This window comes from Musa acuminata, chromosome BXJ3-4, assembly GCF_036884655.1.
Source record: "Musa acuminata AAA Group cultivar baxijiao chromosome BXJ3-4, Cavendish_Baxijiao_AAA, whole genome shotgun sequence".
Lineage (NCBI taxonomy): Eukaryota > Viridiplantae > Streptophyta > Magnoliopsida > Zingiberales > Musaceae > Musa > Musa acuminata.
Window position 1 is genome coordinate 29362634 of NC_088352.1, and position 25733 is coordinate 29388366.

Below are 25733 nucleotides of genomic sequence, written 5' to 3' on the forward strand. Positions count from 1 at the left end.
TAACGATGAAGACATAAAGCGAAACAAAGTGCTGGAGTCAAGCGCGAAGGATTCGTTGGGAGTTCGAGAGTTCGACGGAAGTCCGAAGGTTCATCAGGAATGCTGCCGGAACTAGCCGAGAATGAGTAGGGAGCTTGCCGAAGGGTTTTTCGGAAGCTCGCCGGAAGGTTCGTTGGAAGTTCGCGGAGCTCACCGAGAAAGATCGGAGCTTACCGAAGAAGCTCGTTGGAACTCGCCAAGATCAAATTGTGAAGTCTAGGAGCTTGCCGGGAGTCCGCAGAATGGTTTCCGAGAGTTTATCGGAAGACCGTCGGAAGTTCGCCGGAAGCTCGCCCGAAGAAGTCTTGACTTACGGACTTTGTAATAGCTTAGAAAATGTCTTTAAATTCATAGTTAGCATGTTAATTAGGGTTAGGATTAGGTGTTAATCCTATAACCCAAGTAGGGGCCAATTGGGCCCAAGTTCGGACTAGTTTGGGGCAAGATTGAAGCCCAACTAGTGGGCTGAAAACACTGTAGTTGGGCTGAAAACACTGTAGGCGGTAGCACCGCCTGGGCTGGGCGGTGGCACCGCCCAGCACTATCAACGTTTGACAGTTACAAGCGGTGGCACCGCCAGCATCGGGAACTCCACGAGAATTCAAATTTGGAGCCCAAATTTGAATCCTCTTGAGGCCTATAAATACCCCTCAAATCTCAGCTAAGATTACAACCTTTGAGAAGCAAGAGAGTGAGCCAAAAGTCTTAGCAAAGTCTTTAGCAAGTTTTTGTCTTCAATTGCTTTGAGTGTTCACCTCCTTCCTTCTATTAAAAAATTTGTAAGAGTGTGAACCACTTGTAAAAGGTTGTAAGAGGGGTATTAGTCCTTCCCCTACAAGAGATTTGCTAGTGGAAGTTGGGAGCCTCTTCGAAGAAGGCTTCGCAAGTGGATGTAGGTCATTTTGACCGAACCACTTTAAAACTACTGTGTTATTTGGTTTGCATCCTAATCTTGTCATTTACATACTGCAAATTTCTTTACTTAGTCATTACGCTTCCATACGTCTCTAAGTTTTCAAGCTTCCAAATCGGTTCTCATTGATATTGTTTGTTATCGTGCGAAAGATTTTTCCGAAACCAAAGTTTTAATCCGCTGTACTAATTCACCCCCCCCCCTCTTAGTGCCGCTCCGATCCTAACAATTACATGCATAGCGAAAGAACAAAAAACAAAATCCCCAAATTTTTCATAAATTGTGTTCGTCGTCATGCGTAGATTGGTGTGCAAAATCCGTAAAATCGAAAACTACGTATATGAAAGATTATGTAGAAGAGGATGAAGGAGGTCAAGCGTCCTCCTCTCTAGCGATGATCCACACAATATGGCTGCGACGATACTCCTCAAATCTCCAAACCTACTATCTGAGGAGGAGAAGGGGAGAGGAAAATAAAAGATGGCAACTAAGAGAAGCTCTAGCTTATGAACCTTTGGTTCCCTCCTATTTATAGAGGCTCCCTGTCAACTTAATCCTAATGGGTCATGCCCTATTGGGTATTGGATCTCTATTCAACTACCCAACCCTCTTATATTAGTGGATTTCTATCAAATAATCTTTCATTAGCTCTTATTGGATCTCATTCATATGATCCAATAATTTAGGGGCTTATTGGATATCCAATAAGATAGGGGCTCCATCAGATATCTTATATCTGAACCTCTACTCGTCGCAATGCCTACCATATGTGTGTGATCCTCTAGGCTAACCCTCTAGGCCCAATATCGAGTTGGTCGTGAGTCATACCTGTCATAACTCCTTCTAGCTCAATGAATTATTATCTTCATATTAATTCACTCGACTCATCAACTATGGACGTACTAGGCCACTACGTCACAATCTCCAAACGATACAAGAGAATCCAATCCATTAGACCTATCTATCTTCAGTTATCATGTATCTATAGTTCTCATCCATCTAATATCCTAAAAACCATATACCGGGCATAGTACTATCAGGCTCATATAGTTTCTCCTCGAGTCTCGCTCTAATCGGATTCTTCCGGAGAACTCTTTCTCTCTCAATCTGAATGACCCTAGCTAGGGATTTGTCTAAACAAGAACACATTGGATATTCCTATTATGATACCAAGAGTGAATGATCTTCTATCGACACTCAATAACCCTCATAAGGTTGGCTACCACTTTCGATGATTGGTTGTGCTAGATCTGGCACTTCCAAACATATAAGTCTAGAATCAAAGAGTGGAGTACTCATATAAGACATCCTTTGTGTCTCAAGTCTAAGGACCAAATACACCATTAGGACAACGGAATCATTATCTTACAATGAGGTATCATTAACCATCCAACATTCCGTGAGCATATCAATCAATGAACTCATTCTCCAATGAGCACCTACATTGTAGCCCTAGTGTCCCCACATGAGCAGCTATGAGACTAGTCGCCTCCATCGTATGTATGGGTATGCAATATACCAGTCTATCCGGTTATCTCGATGTTCTTCTCGAGTAACCTATGACCGGCATTGTTTAGGATTATGTGTTTAAAGACGAATCGATTTCATTATCATGATCTCATCACGATCCTATTTACATTGCACAGATCCATGAACATCATAATATATATATACATATATGTAACAAGTAATATAAAGTGATAAAATATCAAATAATATAATAAACAAAAAGAATACGTATCATGTTACACGTGTCCTCACTCACATGATTGGCTTATAGGGCACTTATGACTAGTAGAACCTGGCTCTGATACCACTATTAAGAAATTTGTTGGTCGACATCTAATGCGCAACGAAAAACAAAAGCAAAACCAGATTTCCTAAAGTTAAGTACAAGGTCGTTGTTCCACAATTAGTGCGCGAGAAAATTGTAAAACCGAAAAATAGCACATATCATGTTAGAACTGTTACTTGGGGAGATCATATATCCTCGAAATTTTTAGATCCGATGAAGTGGATGAAGGAGCACTCGTGTACTCCTCTCTAGCGATGATCCATACGGTCGACGCGACGACGACGCTCCTCAAATCACTACAGGATCTCCCTCTCTATGAGCACTATAAGGCTACCGGAACCAAAGAGGAGGAGAGGAGGTTGAGGAAAATAGGAGGGGCAACCACCAATAGCTCTAGCCTATGAACCATGAAGTTCCTCCTATATTTATACAGGTGCAAGAAACTTAACCCTTAATAGATCCTATCCTCATTGGATCTTTATCCAATTATCCAGTTGGATCTCTATCCAACTATCTAGTTAAATCTCATCCACTTATCTAATTATCCAATTGGATCTTATCTACACGATCCAAACTGGGGCTGTGCGGATATCTCGTACCTACATATTTACTTGTCGCAACATCCACCATATGTGTGTGACCCTCTAGGCCCGATACCAAGCTGGCCGAAGTCGACCCTATCAAAACTCCTTCTGACTCAAAACTCCTTTTGATAGAGTGAATTATTATCTCCATAATAATTCACTTGACTTATCGACTATGGTCGTACTAAGCCACTATGTCATAATCCCCAAATGATACAGGGAGATTTAATCAATCGGACCTATCTGTCCACAATTACCATGTGTATATAGTCTCTCATCCATCTAATATCCCAGAGATCGTATATTGGGCATGGTAACATCAGGCCCATACGGAATCTTATCCGAGTTTTACTCAAATCGGATTCTCCTGAAGAACTCATTTCTCAATCCGAACGACTCTGGCCATGGATTTTGTTTGAGTGAGCACACAAGGGATATTCCTCTCCCAATATCGAGAGTGGATGATCCTCTGTTGACACTCAAGTACCTTCATAAGGTTGGCTACCATTCCTGAGAACTGACTGTACCAAATTTGAAACTTTCAAACCTATAAGTCCGGCATCAAAGAATGGAGTACTCAAACATGGCATCTTTGGTATCTCAAGTCTAAGGACCAGACACATAATTGGGACTACGGAATTGTTGTCTGATGTTAGGTATCATTAACCATTCAGCATTCCGTAAGCAGATCAATCATTGAACTCATTCTCCAATGAGCACCTACACTATACCTCTAGTGTCCCCACATGAGCGACTATGAGACCAACCGCCTCCATCATATGGATGAGTATACAACGCATCAATCTATCCGGTTATCTCGATGTCCTTCTCGAGAAACATATGACAATGATGATTTATGATCTGTGTTTAAAGGCGAATCGATCTCATTATCGTGATCTCATCACGATCCGATTCTCCTTATATAGATCCAAAGATATCACAATATATATCCAAATAATATGTGATAAAATATAAATAATAATAAGTAAAGAGATTGTCGCAGCATGTCACAGGTGTCATCACTCATGTGATTGGCTTGTAAGGCACTTATAACTAACAAATGACTGGCAACATGCCCTAGTTTCCCCAACCGCCTCCTGGTTGACATCTCAGCAAAAGCTATGTCTTTGTATTAATGACTGATAATATGACCTAGTTTCACCAACCTTACCTTCCAAACAACCGATGGAGGGACTACTCCCTGCCTAACCCAAAGCGACAAGGGAGTCAGCCCAAAGGCATCCCAATGGCCCGCCCAAGGCGCTAGAGAACACATGCCAACAAGTTGCCCTCATTGGCTAACGCACGCCTAGACTACTCGATGCTCAAGTATAAAAACCAAGCCCCAAACCAAGACGAGGGGGCGGAAAAAAAAACCCTCTATCCTCACATTTACACTGCTCATACTATTATCTTTCTCCCTCTCCATCTTTTGCAGACTTAAGTATCAAAGAGGTCAAGCTGGAAGACCCCCGACGCAGACTAGTTATGCAGGACCATCGACGCCATTTGGAGACGCGATTAGGAAGCGACTCAATAGCTAAGAAAATCCAACTCTTTTACCCAGCTTTACCATACCAATGCCAGGCCGCTACCAGCGAACCACCTCCCCGAATGGGCTCTCTACACCGGCTGGCCATGTCATCTCCTCCCATCAACAAGGAGTCATCATGAAGGATTTGCACATTTGGCAGTGAACCAATCGGGCTGACTCACCTATCGACAATCTTTGTATACGAATATTTCAGCACTAGAACGAGGTATGAATGTCACGAAAATATAAGCCTATGGGGGTGAGGGACTAGAAGTAATTGCAGAATTATATCCTTTCAATGGCTGATCTTCCGCTTTACATTTATTTCTATTTATCATTTTACTAATAACTATTGAGGGGCCTATCATATTTGGATATGCATTAGTTGACACTTTTGATTCAATAGAATCAGCATTATTTTTATACCATTGTTTTGGAATCAAGATGGTCTTTGTATTTATTTTTGTGCAGTTCCTTGTCACATGATCAGAAATATTACAACAAGAGCAGCATACGGGCTTCCAGTGATACTCAACCTAATGTTATAATCATTTGTATCATTTAGAGTGATCTGAATAGAATTAAGTAACTCTTCGCATGCAAGAACCTCAATGCAGACTTTAGCGGAATCAATGTAATCTCTTTTGCATATTAGCCGATCCATACCAATGGTTTGCTGATACCACTTGCTATTATAACGAGGGCTTTAAGAGTCCACATGAACAATGATATGTTGTAGACTTTTACCCATAGGAGATAGCAGAGAAATTAATTTTTGTCAATTGAGCTTCGCGATCAAGGACGAAGGATGAGTTATCTATTGTGAATATACCACATACCCAATTCCTAACTCTGGTAAGATTATCCTAGTTACCAAATCTAAAAATAAAGAACCCCACTTCCAAAAGCAAAAAACTTCGAGAGATCCCGTAGGATTCCAAATAGAGTTCACTTGGTTCTTAACAACACAAGAAGGTGGTCGTGACCCGACAAAATATATAACCAAAGAGTTCTTTTGGTGCTCTTCCCCCTCGTCAATCTCCTCCTCGAATGCTTTGATCCGAAGAACATTGTCTTTAGAGAAAATCGAATCCTCATGGTAGACAAAGCAATTTTCAGGTCAATGAGATGATGCGAAAAGAGAACTCCACGATTTGTTTCTAGGCCGTCCAACATTGTTAACATGAGAAACAGAGGAGGATGGTGTGGCGTTCACCTTGTTACTAGCATCTGAGTCCGTAGCAGCGTTGAGAAAAGATGAGGGGGCGATTTGCATTGCACTAGCGTGCAACTTTACTTGCAGAGACAGTGAGGGGGCAATTTGCAAATCAACTACATGCATCTTTACTTGCAGATTGGAAAGGGAATCCAAACTTGATTTATTTATGCTCTGCTTACGAATGAGCAAAGGGAAAGGATTCACTCACGTGAAGAAAGCAAGGGGAGCAATGCATTCGCCCTTGAGGAAGGAAGCAGCATTGATTGCGATCCGAACCAGAGAAGAAGTTGCGATCGTGCACGTAGTCGTTTCTGCATGCATCGCTGGATCATCAGAATAGCAGACCACTACCAAAGGAGAATGCTTGGAATCACCATTAGTCAAACTAGATTGGGAAGAAGGGGGCGATCTCTTCGTTGTGGATGTGATTCCGTGATCCATCTCCTTTGCTTGCAAGATTCCGACACAGCTTTATCCGAAGAAAGCAACGTTGTCTGGGAAGAGGACTCTTCCACAAGCGAGGTCTCCGTCGCGCTCTTACCCGAAGAATAAGGGGATGCGATTACTTGGACAAGCAACTGATTAGATAAACGTGGTCGTGTGGGAAGAAGACACCTCCGTGGCGTTCAAGGGAAGGCCCATGATCGGAGTGGAGTTTCCAGCCTCGGTCCCGTCAATAGGAAAACCCATAGAAGCTTCACCTCGAGATAGATCAACCTTCTCCAACAGCACAATCCTCACAGACATAAAGGGGGCAGAATCTTGCCATCGGCGAGAGCTACCGACGGCTATAAGAGACGGGAGAGAATGAAACCCTAACCGAGTTTGTCTCCTAATTATGGAGATAACTCTTCTATCTCCAAAAATACTTAGCACTAGAGAGTGAAACGCATAACATATGTCACGCTTCATTGCTTGTTTCTTGCTTCTTAAATTTATTTATTTTTTTCTTTCTTTCATCGGAGCATTATGAAAGAAAAAAAGAAAAAAACGGAGTCTATAACCTTATTTGGAATGGTTTAGTTTTTTTTTTTTAAGAGGAATGCTTGAAAAAGAATTGATGTTAAAAAATGCGTTTTAAAAAGTAGAAAATATTTCTTCTTTAGATAATCTAAAAAAATAAAAGCAAAATCCTACTTAAATCTGAAACCCATAAAACACACTCGACTGACAACGTTTCAAATGTCCTCAAAAAGGGAAGGTCAGAATAAAAATATATATATATATACCACTGTATTATTATTCCTCTGTATTAAAATGTATACTTTCGTCTCCAGTAGAGTAATTTAATGGGTAAATGGAGTTGGATGACAGCTGCTTAAAAATGTATTATTTTCAGTTACTGTCTTTTTTATTTCCCAAAGGGAAATCTCACCACTTTGTCAAGATTTTTACTAACTAAATTAATTAACATCTTCAAAAAAAAAATACAGTATCAAGTTTAGATAAACAATCATCAAAGTAACATTTAAAACATGTTTTTTTTTCAATATTTTCATGATTAATAATCTACTCTTGTGATGACAGCGTATGATTGATAGTAGGTGAAAGAATTCAATCATAACAAGGGTTGGCTGTTGCAGCAAACTAAAGAAAACATAAGCAGCAAGAAAAATAAGCAACGCCAGCTGCAATATGGCCCTCAACGTCTCCCTCTTCACGCCAACCAGCCGCCGTGTATGCTCTCTCTCTCTCACGCGCACACACCCTGTCATCAACGTGCGCCCATCACCTCGTTCAACCATTCACATCCTTTCCCATTCATCTTTGACTGCTTCTTCCTCCCGTTCTTTCGTTGTCAGGTCTCCAACTCCAACCACACAAAAACAACACGCCAAAATAGAAGCCATCCAACCCCTATATAACCCTCCTTCCCCGCCACCACATGAACCCATTCCTTCTTCTCTTTGCTCTTCTTTCCTTCAGGAGGATCTGTGGAGAGTCTATACACACAAACTAAGCCTTCTCCTCTCTTCATTAACTTCAATATTATCGACGATGGAGGCTGGTCCTAAGCTGAGGCTCTTCGCCGTGGCCGTGTTGGCCGTCGTCATGGCTTCTTCCTTGGTCGAGAAAGCCGCCGCTGCCGAGGCTCCTGCCCCCAGCCCCACCTCCGGCGCCACAACGCTCGCTGCGCCTGCTGCCGTCCTTGCCTCGCTGTCGGCCCTCCTCTTTGGATACTTCCTCTGCTGAGCGGCATGTTGCCTCATATTCTTCGTCGTGATGTTGTATTTGTTGTTCTCATCCGTCATCTCTGGTGAGAGAAATATATTCGTACCGATGTCTGTGGTCATGCTTGGTGATTGATCCTGTGAGCTATTTTTTGTGGTTAGAAGTAGATGAAATAAGATGTGGTATTATTGCCTTGGCATATTATTTGCTTCCATCTACTCTTGTCATGTTTTGTTACTGGTCTTCCCTTCTCCAATCTGAACTCGAAGCAATCATGCAGAGAAGACTATGTCTCTAATCTTGTTGATGAATCCAACATTGTGGAGGCATTTTGGCTGCAGAGAAGAATGAGCAAATGCCATAGCATTGTGATGTAGTTTATGTTTTGTTTGACAGTACAAAGGTTGACACAGTGGAAGCCATTCAAGAAATTGGTGTTTGTTTGTGTGTGTGTCCATTATAAAGTGGTTTATACTTGAAAAGTGGAATGGGAATGCACAAAGTCTCTCTCTCTCTCTCTCTCTCTCTCTCTCTCTCTCTCTCTCACACACACACACACACACATTATGGTTCATGGATGGAATCATCCAAGTACAACATTCATTATTGATCCAGTGGATCAAAACATGGGAATGCTGATCCCATGTGCATATCTTACAACGTGATGGGGTCTGATCAAGTGGAGGTTTGATCGAAATTGGGACTCTTTAACTAATTGGGTTGGGGAATGGGCTCTCTGGTCAAATGATATTGGGCCATCTTAACGAGCCCAGCTTGCGCCGAAGCAATCCTTCATCAATAAATATATATGTAGCCTAACTAAACCCTAACCTTCTCCGCCGCCTCCGACTCCGTGACTTCCACCTCTCTCCGTCTGTGTATAAAGTGTTCGATGGTTTGCCTCTGCTAATGGCCGTCTGCGTATAATGTGTTCGATGGTTTGTCTCTGCTAGTAGCCGTCTAGTGTGAAGCCTCTAGCGCGATGCTGATCTCCGCCTGCCTTGCTCAACCGCCGCCTCTCTCTCTCTCTCTCTCTCTCTCTCTCTCTCTCTCTCTCTCTCTCTCTGTTTGTTTTCGTGTTTTAGGTGCTCGATGATTTGCCTCTTTGAGTAGCCGTATGGAGGCGAAAGCCCTTGTACCGTCCGGCTTAGTTAGGGGGCGCACAGAGATGGGTTTGCGCTTTACTACAAACCTTCTCAGGCCTTTTGAGGGGACTCCTTCACTGATCTCCATGTGGTGTCCCCCAAGCTGCCTTGGACATGGTCCTCCCTTCCTTTTCTTGCTATCTCGTATCCGTCCTTCTTCGATCTAAATGGCGTCTTTTTCTTCTTATTGTCTTGTCCTTCTTTGAATCTTTACAATCACGATGATTGATCGAGAATAGCCTCTTGAATAACCGGATGCAGGATGAAACAGCCATCTGCATACGGTTCAGACGGAGGCGCAAAGCGACATGAATCCTTTTGAGGGAAAGGAGCTCATTTCTCTCGGTAGTTCCTTTCTTAGATGGCTTCTGATATATATTATATTATATTATATCTATATTATTTATTTATTTATTTGTGAACTACGTTTCCAGACTTGATCAAGGAGTATTGAGGGAATGATCGTTGTCAAATTTATTTACTGATAGTTTTTTTAGTTTTCCTTTTGTGTTGATTGAAATCATTAAACTGGTTTTAGATGTGAATTTTTTCTTCTATTCCATTTTGTTTTCTTCCATTCCATGATCAATTCAATTAATTGCATATTTATTATGTTGATGGCTACATGGAAAATGGCTTGGCATTTGTAGGTGCAAGGTAATGTTTTTGCTGTTCTTAATGTAAGTAGATTCTTGATGTAATATGTATACATTAATAATAGGTTGATGAGGTCTCCAATGAGAATAATAATAATAATAATAATAATGTATCGTTTGTTTCTTAATTTACATGTCGATGTTTGATTGCATTCCTTATTAAATGGCCCAACCACGTCTTCTTTGTCTTTGTGGACCTTCCATTCTCCTTTCAAGTGCCAACCATGCCTTCCTAGATATTAATTTTGGACATCGACAATTCATTCGTCGTCTTAGTTTTCTTCTCATCGTGACTTTGTCGTAAGACAAAACAAGCTCTGTTAACTTCAGCCATTAAATTGTATATATTAGCACCACACTTCCTCCTACTACTCATCTCCCACAATCCATGTACAAATAAGTAGGGACTTTATGCGTTTAGTGATGCTGATGATAACATGCAGTTGATCGAGCACTATTGATTGTACTGGCCTTCGACTGAGACCTGTGCCTTGGTGGTGGGAGATGACAGTGCATCGTTTAGCCTTGTTGCCTTCATCCTCTGCGATCAACAGTAGAAGCCCAAAGCCATTAAGAAACTAACATGTTGGAAGTGAGAAGAACAGAGAGATATTTTTGCTACTGAATTAAAATTAATGGATATTAATGGAAAATCAATGAACACTACCTTATCATCCGCATGGATACCGAGCTGGATCCTCTGCTTCTGTTGCGGTCGGCCGCCAATGATGAAGATGCAGATGGTCGCAGCTGCTACGCAGCAGAAGGCTCCGATGCCTGTCAATCTCCAATTCCATAGTGTGAACCCAAAGCCATCCCCGCAAGCCTTGCCTTTGATCTCAGACGCCGTTTGATCCTTCTCGTTCACCATCGGAGCCCCCTCCTTGCCTACTTCACCCAACTGATTCTGCTCTGGTTCTAAGCGAGGCGTGATGGCTTCCATGGCGTTGGAGACCACTTTCATGTCGACGAGTTCGTTCTCCTTCAGCTTCTTGAAGAAGACTTGACGTACCACTTCACGCTGGTTCGCTGATGTCACCGGTGGGACGACGCCGATGTCCTTGAATCCTTCGTCGGGAGCCTCGTCGTTTGGGTTGTCGCCTGCAGTTGGATCAGAGCTAAGTGGAGCTGCAACATCTCTGGAAGGGCATGAGAAGTAGTTCGTGTCCACGATGAGCTCCTTGAGCAGCACGTCTTTGGCACCGTCATGGCTGAAGCCCAGGAAGGCCTTGTTATCGGGGAGGAACTCCCACTCTTCCATGTCCAACTCCAGGCAAGATTTCTCCATTTGAGAGGGGATGAGGGGATTGCAATGCTAGGAAGCAGACCGGAAGAGGGCGTGTGATCTTGGACTGAGCATAGAATGATCACCTCTCCAGTGTGTTTGAGAGAGAGCCCGAGCTTATCCCTTTCTACTAGTGATAAATGAGCTCCCTATCGGACCCACCTGTCAAGATCTTTCCCATGGATCGATTCCCAGCTTTCGTCGATGGTTTCTACCGATGAGACATGTATCGTAGCCTCACCACACCTGTCTCGTGCATGAGAAAGATAAATTGCAGGTGATAGGCTGAGCGAGTCGCACGTCATTCTCTGTATTGCATTTCAGCCTCATTCACAAGTTTCAAAAATCTAATACTGATTCTGTTCATCTTATCAAGTCAAAATGTTTGAGTTCATACTAATAACAGTACAAATATTTTTCCTTCTTGTAAATCATTGTGGAATAAAATAAAATAACTACTAATCCTAAATCTTTGCAATATTATTTATTGTTTAATAGCTTCAGAGCCTATCCCCACCTGAATAATTTATTTGTCATCAAACAAACCAAGGAAGCAAATGGACACATTCCATCTTCCAACCAGTGATTACATTCTTCTTTTGCTCTCTCCCAGAGGAGATTCTCATTTGGAAATTGGAGTCATGTGGGGTTTGCTTGAGCCTTGGGTTAGAATCAGTTCTGACGGAGATGGGAGATGGGATTTGGATAAAGACTATCAAAAGCGAAAAGAAGACTGGGAAAGCAAGGTGGCCACTATTCAGGAAAGAAATATCTTTCCTTATTATATAAAATGATCAATGAGATATCCGAGTTAGTACATTGTTATTATATAAAATGATCAATGAGATATCCGAGTTAGTACATTGTTATTATATAAAATGATCAATGAGATATCCGAGTTAGTACATTGTTATTATATAAAATGATCAATGCGATATCCGAGTTAGTACATTGTTATTATATAAAATGATAGATCTCGTCTGTCATGTGAAAATCATATATAATATTTAATATAATAAAAATAGATTTTATTTAAAAAATATTAGAGATCTTATATCAGATGCCAATCATTTCATTAACTTTTGTGCATTGTTATAGAGAAAACAATTCAATTAAAGACTGGATTGAATAGAAAACAGTTATACATCCATTCTTGTCCAATAAACCCAATTAATTTCCCTCTTACATCCTATGAAGGATCAGCCTTCATTTCTGATGACTAGTTTTTGCAGTCCAATCAAGATAGAGATGCATAATTGGTTACATGAATTTGCTTACATGGATGTCATCAATTTTCTTTTGGTTAGACACTATAAAAACAATGCATACACTATGAATGACTAATCTTCTTAACATTCAATCTGTTCTTCGAGACCTTAAAAAGGCACCTCTGGATGATGAGAAACAACAGTACTGTTCCTTTTCCAGAATCTCGAGCCAGGAATAAATGTCAATCAATGCACAAACCGTAAAGATGGTAGCATATTTATTTATTTTTTGTTCTTTGGATATTTGATCTCTATGCAATCCATTTAAACAAAATGGGTTTCAGTACCCCTTAATCGAATTTAGGATAAAGTTTTAGATTAAAAAAAAATCAGATTCCCAAGTCAAGTCCAAATTTGTACTCATGCAAATACCCCACCCAGTTATTCGACAAGAATTCCTGAGTGGACGATAGACCCACGACTATCCAACCAGCTCAAATCATATTTATGCGCACAACGATCGGGTTTGAGACAAGTTCAAGATAGGAAATCAAGTACCCAAATTGTGTTCAAACTTAGGTTCAGGCACCTAAATTTCATGGATACCCAACCCGCTATCATATCTAATAAAAATATTTCATAGAATTAATAAAAGAGATACTGTATAAACGTATCCAATACACAAGAGAGATGTAACACTCAAAATTTTACATGAGACCTTTCTTCCCATTACCCAATCTTCAAAAGAGGCACAGACAACATTTACATTGATGGAGAATAGCAAATGACACAGACCTTTGAGGTTACAAAAGCACCCACCTCTTTTTTGCTTTCTCCAAAGGACACAAGAGGCGAGTCATGAGTCACAAGGGGTTATTCGTCTTGAGGAGGAGGAAGAGGAGGGGGAGGAGGACTCACCTAGTGAGACAGAGGTTAGGGTAGAAGCCCAGGCGCGAGCATTGTTTGCACCCTTCCTCAAATTCATCGTCTTATTACCCAGCTTAACCTTGCTCCACAGTTTATTGACGTCAATTCCATGCAGCACTCTTACCAACAACTGACTTGGTTCACAGAGGATGGGCAGGTTGAGATGCCAGCCATGTGAGACCCAGAGAGCCTTGAGATGGGAGTAAACAACAGGTAAGACGGACAGGACTAGCTTCAGGCAGATGAAAAGCACTCCAAGCACCAGATATGGCTCCGTGGTTATCAACTCCCTTAGAGATTCCACCTGATGCATTAGGGATCTCGCATTTCCTAAATTATCAGGCTGGTCGACGACCAAGTGTTCAACTGGATCGAAACCTGTGCATAACAAGAAAATTATGATGTGAAGGACCCAAAGATGGTGCTTGGTACAATTTTTTTCTTCTACAATCAATCATGTGATACAGACGAGCATACACTAGTACGACCAGAAGTAACTATAAGACATGATGATCTCTTTGAATGGATATTCTCTCCCACTAAACAGCTAGCATATCTTTCTATCTCAAAGTAAACCAGAAGGACAATCAATCTCATGACAGAAACTGGACCTTAACACAACCTAAACAAATCCTTCGGGATTAACCACATGATCTTGCATCTCATATGCCTAGAAGGTTTCAGCAAAGATCGAAGAGAAACATCAAGATGTGCAACACTCGGGTAGAAAGAAAATGATTGCAAGAAAAACTAGTGTCAACAAACCTGTAGTTTTCTTGTAAAATTGGATGAGAGTATCGATATCCTTGGGACCACGGTATCGAATAGTTGCTGTCTGGTTGGAGAGAACAATAGCTGGAAAGCTGTGAATACCATATCTCGAGAGAATACTGCAATGTGTGAGAGCAGAAACCAACCAGAAATAGAATAGTCAAACACTAAAAAGGAATAAGCAATATCTGGATGCAGCAAACTGACATATATGATTATAATGGATACCTTGGCATTGTAGAAGATTCATCCGCTAACAAGTGCTTTATTTGGGGAAACATGGAACTAAGAACATTAAAAGTAGGACGAATATTGCCCGAGAATGGACACCATGAAGCATAGAACAGTACAGAGTAATAACCTTTACTCTCACCATGAATCAACTCTCTGTCAAGAGACTCCCCATCCACCTTAAAGAACAAAAGGGACAACATCAGATCAATTTATGCTCCAAATAAACAACAAAGGTGCAAAAGATGATAGCAGATTTAATAGCTAAGTGTTTTTCTTTTTGGGTATAATAAAATAATCTCATGACTCAGAGAGACCACCAGAGAACCATGAAAATACAGACAAGAATGCAATATGAATCAAAGTGTACGTCATTACAAGAAACTGAAATATTGGGGAAAAGAGAACAGATGACAAAGTGAAATACATTTATAGAAATAACTCTGTTAGCATATCATGAGCTTTATTACAGATAACAAACATACTATTAGCTGCAAAAACTGGCATGCATAAGTGTAGGAGCATACTTGAACCTTAGGGAACCAATTTTGAGCATCCTTTATTTCAAGATAAAATGCTCTGAGATTGACAGAATCTTACACCAAACAAGAAATAATATGCAAAAAAATCCCTTCATCCATATTGTGAACTTGTACCATAAAATGTTATGTATATCACAAAAACTAATTTGTAACAGAATCTTACACCAAACAAGAAATAATATGCAAAAAAAATCCCTTCATCCAGATTGTGAATTTTTATCATAAAATGTTATGTATATAACAAAATCCCTTCATCCATATTGTAAATTTGTACCATAAAATGTTATGTACATCACAAAAACTAATGTTGACAAATTATCTAGTCAAAAAAGAAAGATGACCAATTATACCTCCTAAAAAAGTATGAAGAATATAACGGTATCGCGCTTTATTATGTTAACTTAAAAGAAAGACACTTTAATGAATCAACAATATATTTGACATCCATGGTTTGCCATGTCGACCTATAGCGGGCGGTATGGGCAATATGTACCAGTTCAACCAGGGATCGATACGTGAACCGTCCTGTACCAGGTGGACCATAACAGGGGACCCCGTATCACTCGATACAGCATCTGTACCAGTCGTAACGATCAAAATCCGATCGTTACTGACCTGTACCGATCAGTAACAATCGAATTTCAATCGATACCGATTAATGGTTGGGATTTGTTGAATTTAAATAGTCCATTTGATCGTTTAAACTAGATTTAGGGTTTTTAAACCCTTTCTACCTCCTCATTCTCTCCCCTTTCACCCTCTCTAACTCATCTACTCTATCAATCACTTTCTACTCACGTATTTCTCTCAGTCTCCCATTTGCACTCTCTTGAACTCCACAAAGCTACGATTCTTAGACTAAATCAAACTTAGAAAGCTAATTAGGGAGGATTAACACCTAAGTTAGAGGAAGAAATATCTAATCAAAGGTATGTAAATAAATTCTCAATCGCATTCAACAACTCGCTTGGTCTGAAGACATGATAGCGACGTTAACAACAATGTCAATGACGCCAAGGAGTCGATGGTCCCATCTACATAGTTTCAGGGTAGTGCATGGATCGAGGAGCAGCATTTTATGCATGTCACCTAGGTTTAGATCATGGAGCTCAACGTGAAAGTTGGTCATTCTTCTCCGAGTAGCGGTGATAGTTTGTTATTTTTCTCCAAGCAATAGTACGGTAATTGATCTTATGATATGGAGCAATAGATCAATGGCGAAAATAGAAGTTCCGATATTCTCCAACCTCTGCAGATTTAAATGCATGCCACAATAATACTTGTCTCAGGAGCCACATCGAACACATATGGTTCACGACGATCAAATTATAACCATTACCATATTGATGCACCAATGGCATATGAAATATCAATATACTATGTCATGAGATCAATTTCACGATTGGGTTCGACAAACATATCAAGTTGATACACGGATACATAGAATCGAGAACCCCAATCCACCGCCCGTGAAGTCCCGTTGTTCTTTTTGGTGGTAGAACCAATTATATCCATAGATCGATTACTTCATTTAAATCTTAAAGTTTAAGTTTAACAAATAATCTAATAACTTAAATCATTTCTTTGTAGATAATTCAATATCAACGAAATGATAGTCCAAAACGAACCACAGAGTTACTCCTCAAAGCCCAAAAAAGATATATACCACTATTCTTTCCTAATTTAGATTATTTTTGCTAAAATTATACTAAATTTATATTTATTTTCAACTTAAAAACACTAATCTAACATTTCTTTATTTTTCAAAAAAATTTGAAGTCATTTTTGACCATTTTTCTGTGCCATTGGTATGCCCCGCCATACCAACACACGGTAGGTCATTATGGAGCGACACATACCATATCCCCATCCTACTAGTAAGGCAAACCCTACTGACATCTACTCAGCACATATCACATGAATATGTGTATCCATGATATATTTGATACAGACACAGATCTATTTTAATTTGTTGGAGAAACTGAAATTTATATCCTACTCATTTTTTTCTATAAAGTAAAACCAAAAAATTTGTGTTAAAAGCAACTTCTTCATATACAGTGTTATTATAGATGTAAAGGTTTGACCAGGCAAGAGGTGCACCAAGACTGATTGTAATAAGCCTCAACTCAATTGATATTCATGACTTCAATTAGGTGCACTCCTACGGGTCCTTTAAAATGGTCAAGTGCCTAAATTCCTTTATAACAATAAGGATTTTGTCTTTATTGCTGACAAATTGCTAAGTGTGTATGACTAATTGTTGCTAAAACTTTATCATTTCTGCACAATCTCATTGTCAATGTTTGATATTATACTTATTTTATATTTTATATTTCACGACGATGGAGTTCAATTTTTTAAATCTAAAATGTCTAGAAACTGAATAAGTATATGTGGTATGGAGACCTGACATATATGAGTATTGGCATTATAACTAATAATACTTTGATGTGTGAGAGTTTGTTATTGTCGAGGCATTCTACCTAGAAAGTTCCTCTTTTCTATCGCTTATGCAAGCCGTTGAAACCACAACCTTTCTGTAAATGCATCTTGAAATTAACACAAAATTTGACTATCTAACCCATCTTATAAGTAAAAATTTATATTTCGATTATTTAGATATTACTAAATGGTAAGTGCATCTCATTTTAAATTCAATTCACCTTTCAAGGTTCTTTCTAGCAAACTCTCATTTCAGGATAACATTGCTTCAATATGGGCTTGCACTCTGCCTTGAACCTAGGCTCCATTAGATGAACAAAAAATTATTTATTGCATACTCCATCAAGTGGAACTCCACCTTAATTAGAAAGAAATAACTCAAAGATTGTGCCTCCTGAGAGAATTAAATATATGACAAAACTGCCATCAGATCGTCTACAATCCCTATTTAAGTTCAAAATTTTAGAGTTTAGGGTTCAAAAATTTACGTCTGTCAAATAGGTCATCATCAACATCTTTCATCCAAGAAGAAAAAAAAAGTCTCTTCATTTAATGAACATAAACATGACCATTGGTCTTCTCCTTAAAACCAGCAGTTGGATTTCTAGGTCCTACCTGGTATTATTCTATGCTTTTCTAAAGACTTGAACATATGCACCTCATAAGCTACCTCTTCTGTTTCCTAAATTCTTTAACACAAATTAACCAACTCTTTTCACCAAATCCATTCTAGACAGTAAATGTACAAACCAGACTTTCAATTGATGTTCACCCACTCCTTATGTAGCTTGATGTCATTTCTTATTCTCTTGAAAGAAAACGATATCCAATGTGAACTATGCTCCCAAGCAGTGATTTAAAAAGCGCTAGGCGCTCGCCCGAGCAAAACGAGACGCTAAATATAAAAATATATAATATAATTAATAAATATAATTATTTAAATAAAAAATATGCTATTAAATTAAGAAAATATGGTACAAAATCACAATGTCACATTAATAAAAAGTCTCAAAAATTAAAACAATAAAATTTTAAATCAAATCTATTGAGTTGCTCTATACACTTGCCATTTATTCTGAAACCTAACAATAATTTTAAATAGATAAAAATTAATAATATTAAAATCAAAATCATATATTATTAATCTAATAAATAAAAATACTATTATTAGTATACAGTTAGCAGTATACTGTTAACAGTATAGTGAGAAGAGTGTGAGAAGACCGAGGCTGCTAAGGCAACGGCAGCGGTAGCAGGTGACAGCGGTAGCAGGAGCGACAGCGGGAGTGGGAGCGGGAGCGACGAGCGACAGCGACGAGCGACTATGGCAACGGCGAGCAGTTAGCGAGCAGCGATTGTGGCAACGACGAGTAGCGACAATAGCGACGAGCAGCGACAGCTGAGAAGAAATCTCGGCAGCAAAATCACGAGTGTTAGAGTTGGGGAAGTCAGAGAAATCGCGAGAGGGAGCCTGATATCGGTGATTTAGTTGGTTCGATTGAACCAACTAAAGCACTGGAGACCAACCAGACCTAAAATCTGGTTCGGTCGCCTGGTTTAACCCAGGCGCTCGCCCGAAGCACCTAGCGCCTAGGCTCGAGTGAGCGCCGAGGCGACGCGCTTCAAAGCAAGAAGCTTGGGCCTCGCCTCGCCTCACCCGAGCGCCTATTGTAATCACTGCTCCCAAGTAAGAAGCTTAGAAAGAATTTTGTTTATTCCAACAAGCATATGCAACTAAATGATTTTTAAAATTTTGTAGAAGTCTTTGTACCTTATATCTTCAAATGAAAACGGAGCATACATGTCTATGGATTTAAGAAACCAGTCATTTGAAAAGATTTTTTTAATACATGATTATATAAACATGATTAATTGCCAGGTGCCTATAGCACTGATATTCTTGTTTCATGTTACGTTACTTATAACAAGTCGTTCATCACTTGTCATTCTGACCATCCCATCTTATTAGTATTATAAACAAAGCCAAAAAGTGAGTAATACCTTTTAACGTGAGGTTCAAAATTAATTTCCTTTAGGCTCAACCTCAGGATTTAAACAACCACAGTCAAACTGCATTTTCTTGGAGGGTAAAGAACAAACAAATTGAAAAACATACAATAATAACCTAACAGACAGTTTAACTCATCTACAACCTTTAATCAAAATTTGATACAATAAATTAGAATGAAATTTCAGAATAGTGGCATGTCATAAATTGTTAATTATCATTTCTTTAAATAGACAATCAACTAGTTAGTTGAGTCAAAAAATTGCTTAGAATGGTCTTGTATAGAGAAGAAATGAGATTATCAAGGAGTGAGACAGCAGCAATATGTTCAAACCAAGGTATGCAATTTAGAATAGTACCGGTCCGTCAGCTTAACTGTACACAAACCGCCCTGTCACGAACGGTCGTCGTGCACCCGCAACAACTCCGTTCAACGAACCGTTCATTGCTCTCATCTACATGTACAGTTGCTTGACAGCATGTTTTGTCTTGGTTTTGAGTCATTTTGCTTGTAAAAATGTAAGTTCGAACAAGTTGCAACGCTACAGTGCGATCGCTCACCAAACCGAGCAAAACAACCCCAAAATAGCTCCGTTTTCGCGTCCCACGGGCTGATTTCTGCAGCCCGCTGTTGCACGCGAAACGTCAGCCATCTCAGCACCCTAGAACCACCCGAGTGGCACAGGGCTGGATGGGGCTTCGGTATAGTGTCGGGCGTTGAACACTTTTTCGCAAGTTCGCACGTTATCTTGACGGGAACTTGTTGTCGCACTCGGCACCCAGTGAGCAGTTGTTTGTGGACTTGCAGTTGTTCGTTCAACCTTCTAAAGTCCTTGTTTTCCCCCTCTCCCTCTTTTCTCTTGGGCACGCAAAGTGCTCGCTGAATTGCTTGTAAAGCTTCCCCTTTTCGCGATACGTCGGGACTTGTCCGTCGCTCGTTCTTCGAACTAATCAACTTTCTCTTTTACAAGTCCTTCGGGACCTGCGAGAGGTTGGGCTAATCTTTGCGGACGCAAATTGCAGCGATGAAGCGCGACTTAGGCAACGCAAGCTAAGTTCGCATCTTTGCCGCAAGAGTGCCTCACGACTTAGGCAACACAAGCTAAGTTCGCGTCTTTGTCGCAAAGGTGCCTCACGCCTTAGGCAATTCCAGCTAAGGCCGTGACAACCCGTTACCGGACGGAACGAAATATATATATATTAATATATATATATTAATATATATATATATATATATATATATTATAAAAGGTGACATCGCGTCGCCTTTTTCGGCGACGTCGCCGAGGCGACACGACGTTGCCTTATATATAAGAATATTTATATATAAATATATATATATATATATAAACGAGGCGATGTCGCTCGCGTGGGAGAAGGAAAAGGCGACGTCGCCTTTTATAAAAAATATATATATAATTTATACATACATATATATATATATATATATACCGAGCGGTATACCGCTTGGTATACAATTTCGTACCATACCGAACAAACGTCGAAACTCCGGTACGGTACGAAATTGCATACCTTGGTTCAAACATTAATAAAACAATTGAAACTACAACAAAGATGCCAAGATGTTAAAGATCATATTATAAAATTCTTCATTTTCATTAGGTCTTGAGTTATTTTATAAAACTTTTTCATATTGGTTTAATGGGTTAGACGGCAATATATTTTAGCTTCACAAAGGTATAACATAAGATTAAAATACCACATGGTTAACTAAATTTGCTACTCGCTTTTAAGATAGATCAATCAAGGATGTTAGTAGGGTATGCTAAATTACAATAAGTTGAACATACACATATGGAGCAGTAACCCCATTTATTCACATGGAGAGAAGAAAAGGAAACAAAGTGATGGAGGATATATAACATTGTTAAAAAAAGTTTCTTCTCCTCTTTCTCAATTGGATTATATATAATATGGTTAAAATACATATATTATGTGATCATTAGATACCTTTAAGGCTAAAAGAAAATTTTTATTAGAAACAATAAAATAATTTGTTGGATGTGTGTGGCAACTAAGAAACAACATATATAAAAAATATGTTCCGCTGAGATGAGAATATTGAAGTGAATGTGTGGATATAATAGGAAAGATAGGGAAAGAAATGGTTTTATTCATGAATAATTAGGTATCAACTTGATATAGGATAAGATGAGAAATAATTGTTTATAGATATGTACTTAAAACCAAGACCTACAAATGCGATAGTTAAGAGGTGAAATAATTACTATCAATGGTATAAGAAGAAGTATAGGAAGATCTTAATATAAACTATAAATTAAGATTTAAATGTTCTAACTTAACTAAACATATGATTTTTTATAGATCTCAATGACCACAAAATATCCATGTAACCGACTTCAAATAATTGAGATTTTACGACTTTTTTGTCATCATTGTTGTTGTCAGAAGCTTTTGAGTTAATGATTCTTTGCCTACCAGCCTGAATGATGTTCACTTATATCAATATTTCTATATATATTCATCCCAAATTCAGCCTGATTGGCTGAAAAACTACATTTTAGAATTACTTCAGATCATATCTTGTACATTGACCTACAGTGCTGATCTAGAGCAAAGTTTAGATATATGGTAAGAAAGTTATGATGATGGGCAATTATGATGATAGGCATGGAAGTCATTGCAGGTAATCCTTAGATTCCGGTGGTGTTTTGATATATGTTAATAACCATAGAAAGAATCAATGTCTATGCTGAATAAGTCAGGTGCTTATGTTGTGCTACTTAATATGAAATTACAACAGCATGAAAGGACATTAAGATATAATGAGCCGCTTAATTTCTAAAAATAACAACTATTCAAAGATATATGAACTCTCAATTGATCTTTGCTTCACAGAAAAAAATCTCTCCAAGATGCAATCAACATTCATATAAGTTTAGATACTCCTAAGAGTATAATTGGTGAAAAACTTTAAGCAAAACTCTCATTTTCCAGTTGAAGAACTACAGGAATACTTACTGTAGACATATCTTCTCGATCAATAGTTTCTAGAACTAGTAGTCACGTGAGAAGTTCATAAATGCTATCAAGAAATGGTTTTATGAAATTCTGAGGGATTTCATATTACTGAAAAGTGCTTATAGTTGCTCTCATCATTTTTTTCTCTCAATCTCTTCTTTTTTCTCCTTTTGATGAGTATTACCTGTTACTACTTTCTAATGATACACACAACATCTTAGATTCTTTGTTTCCACATGCTACATACTCCAAATTCTTCAATAGTACCAAATTTTCCCTCATCAAAGAAAGAAACACTATGTCAGTATCAAGGATGTATCTCCACAATTAATGTTTTATCACCTTTCAATTCGGCCATAGTATTGCAAATTGAAAGAATAGCTCCAAAAAAAAAAAGTTTTTGCAATTTTTTGTTATTTTTTTGGCTGAAGTAACATATGATCCAACAAATATACACGATCAGTTTTTCTCATTCAATGTATGTGGTGTGTGTATGTGTGTGTGTGCATAAGTGCATGCACATGCGTGTGTGTATATATCGTTTCAACAATTTAGTTTCATCCAAGGATGTCACCAGATGATCGAAGGGCCAAATATTTGACTTTTATCATTTTAATCAAAAAAGGCTTTCTCTAATGTTATGATTTTATCTTCTGAAAATGCATGTCTAAGACTACAGCAAGGCTCTATTAATCATAAAGGCACACTCATTAAAGTTATAAACTATTTGGGCAGTTAACTATATTTATGCATATGTCTCATATCAATTTCTAACAAAAATTGAACAATGCACCTATAAAGTTCAACCACGTTACACTTTTGAGGAAAAGCAAATAAAAATTTACCAAAGCAATCACAAAAAGAGATCACATTCTTTATACTATGATACTGTTTAAAGCTTCAAATATCTCAAAAATAATTGAAGTGTTTCTCATCCAAGTCTCAACAAACAAGTAGACCGTCTGGAAAAGCATGTGATGGTTATGCTTCCATATCCTATGCATCAGCATATTAGGTTAAACATCTGGCTCCCGATTTCTATGCTGAAAGTTTTTAATTTAATTTAAATTAAAAATATATGGCCCTGACTAGTACAAACTCAATAAGGTATAAAGATATTAGTTAGCTTGATAGCATAGACCACTGAATCAGCAACAAAGTATTGTGAGAAGTTCTATGCTGTAAGGTATTTCACTATATGGTTTCAAAGCAGTTCCCAAGAAATTTTGTCAGCCACAACCAATTCAGAATTAATTAGTAATTCAAAGTCACACTCTGCTTGACAAAAATAATGACACAGAACCATCTAATTATGCCACTAACAACAAGAAAAGAGAATATTATATCAAATACTACACATATTTGGTCCATGGGTAGTAATTGAAAATTTAGTTGGGGACCAATACAGGTGCGAGTCCATCATCCTATTTCTGACAGTTATAAAACTGGAACTGTACTGTTCTAGATAATTTTTAATCTCATTTTTCTCCCCTTTCTCAATTCATCACACTACACATACTTGGTCCATGGGTAATAATTGAAAATTTAGCTGAGGACCAATAGAGAACTGAGACTGTACTGTTCTAGAAAATTTTTAATCTCCTTTTCTCCCCTTTCTCAGTTCATCTTAAGTTGGCATCAACAAAAACCCAATGAAGAGCAAATATTTCAGCAGATTAATCACATATGAGGAACTAATGCATGCAATACATAATTCTAGGCTCAATCAACTGTAAGATAGTGTAAAGCTAACTGCTCAACATCAAGGCATGTCTCAGTGGGCTTCTTATTTTCATCTGTGCACGCATTAGTAGCATATTTTATGCATAGAAACAGAACAACCATATTAATCGACTACCCCAACTTGTAACAAAAGTGAAAAGACCAGAAAGATCAGTATATTTTCGCGTTAGCACTATTCAGAACATCTTGCATTAACGAATGCTATACTCAGATAAAACGTCACATCCTTATAATTACGATTCTGCCATCGTTGATATCAGAAGAACAGATCCAGACCTACAAAATCCTATTGCAGATGAATCAGGCCCTGGATTCGAACGACTTATGCGGAATCATCAAAACTCCAAGACCAATAGCGAAGAGGAAGATGTCATCGAGCGAAAGGGACTGATCTTTCAACGGCAAGAAGAAGGGAGTAAATAAAGCGTACCTCCAGGGGGAAAGACAGCTCGATCCAGCGAGGGCATTGCGCTATGAGGCCGCCGACGAAGGCGAGGTCGGATCGGGGGCAGAAAGGCGCCTCCGACGTTGCCGCCGCAGCGGCAGAGGATCGAGGAACCGGGACGGAGAAGGCGGAAAGGAGGAGGAGGAGGGGGAGGAGAGGCAGAGAGTGCGTGGCCATGGAGAGGAGTGAAAGGGATCGATAGGAAAGGAGAGGGAGATCGGGGAAGAAGGTACCGTTTCTGTTCCCTTCTTTTGTCGCCGGTTTGGGGGCGCTTCCTCGTCGCTATCTTTCCTTCGTTGGTCGTATTTTTTGTCCGTTTATTCTTTATTTTTCATCCTTCTAAAGTTAGTGATTTATATATTTACCCGAGTAATGTATATTTCGACGTACATGTCCACGTATCAAGATATTAATTGATTTTTTAATTGATATAAGTACCCTTCAAAAGTTGGTAAGAAAATTTAAAGTCTTTTAACTCTCAAGAATATATATATGTATATATATATATATATGAATATTAATTGATATTAGTATCCTTTAAAGTAATAAGTCTCAATAATCATGTTTAATAATAATTACTAATTGGTGACGTATATGCTTCATTGATAATATATTATTTTAAGTGCAAGGATCATATTTATGTATAATATATGTATATATATATATATATATATATATATATTAAAATATTAATTGAGCTTCCTGCTCTTTAACATTTGTTAAAGAAATATAAGTATTATGACTCTTAATAATCATGTTTAATAATGATTATCATATTTTAATATATATATTAATAAATATCTTAAGATTTAATGGATAGTGGATAGACTAAATATGTTACTTCAAAATTTGCTAGAATTAAATTGGGTATTTTTTAATTTGATTAAAAATCCATTTATCTTTCATTAGTCACTCTCAATTATCGATAAACTGTCTCTAATCATTATGAGTGGTGTAGCCTATGGTTTCTTTTGTCCTCTCCCTCCTTTCTCATCACTCCACTTACAATGGGACTCTAATAGACGAATTATATTACATACAAGACAGAAATGAGTAGGAGAATACAAC

General features: G+C 38.6%; 2 protein-coding genes and 2 non-coding genes across 4 annotated transcripts; 2 read left to right on the forward strand and 2 right to left on the reverse strand.

The window, feature by feature from the left end:
• Window positions 1-9396: 9396 nt before the first annotated feature.
• On the forward strand, window positions 9397-9519 carry LOC135637385 (small nucleolar RNA U19). Its single transcript, XR_010496247.1, has one exon. It is a non-coding gene; the product is annotated as a small nucleolar RNA U19 (small nucleolar RNA).
• A 117-nt stretch (window positions 9520-9636) lies between these two features.
• On the forward strand, window positions 9637-9778 carry LOC135637400 (small nucleolar RNA snoR138). The gene has a single exon (XR_010496254.1). It is a non-coding gene; the product is annotated as a small nucleolar RNA snoR138 (small nucleolar RNA).
• Window positions 9779-10358: 580 nt separating this feature from the next.
• LOC135635013 (uncharacterized) lies at window positions 10359-11404 on the reverse strand. Its single transcript, XM_065145804.1, has 2 exons — window positions 10725-11404; window positions 10359-10598 (listed from the first exon to the last, which is right to left on the reverse strand). The coding sequence occupies exons 1-2, from the start codon at window positions 11343-11345 to the stop codon at window positions 10512-10514; spliced, it is 708 nt and encodes a 235-aa protein (XP_065001876.1). The 5' UTR covers window positions 11346-11404; the 3' UTR covers window positions 10359-10511.
• Window positions 11405-13170: 1766 nt separating this feature from the next.
• LOC135635154 (5'-adenylylsulfate reductase-like 5) lies at window positions 13171-24976 on the reverse strand. The gene is made up of 4 exons (XM_065146034.1): window positions 24651-24976; window positions 14477-14658; window positions 14243-14367; window positions 13171-13855 (listed from the first exon to the last, which is right to left on the reverse strand). Exons 1-4 carry the CDS (start codon window positions 24840-24842, stop codon window positions 13407-13409), a joined length of 948 nt encoding a protein of 315 aa, XP_065002106.1. The 5' UTR covers window positions 24843-24976; the 3' UTR covers window positions 13171-13406.
• Window positions 24977-25733: the final 757 nt, after the last annotated feature.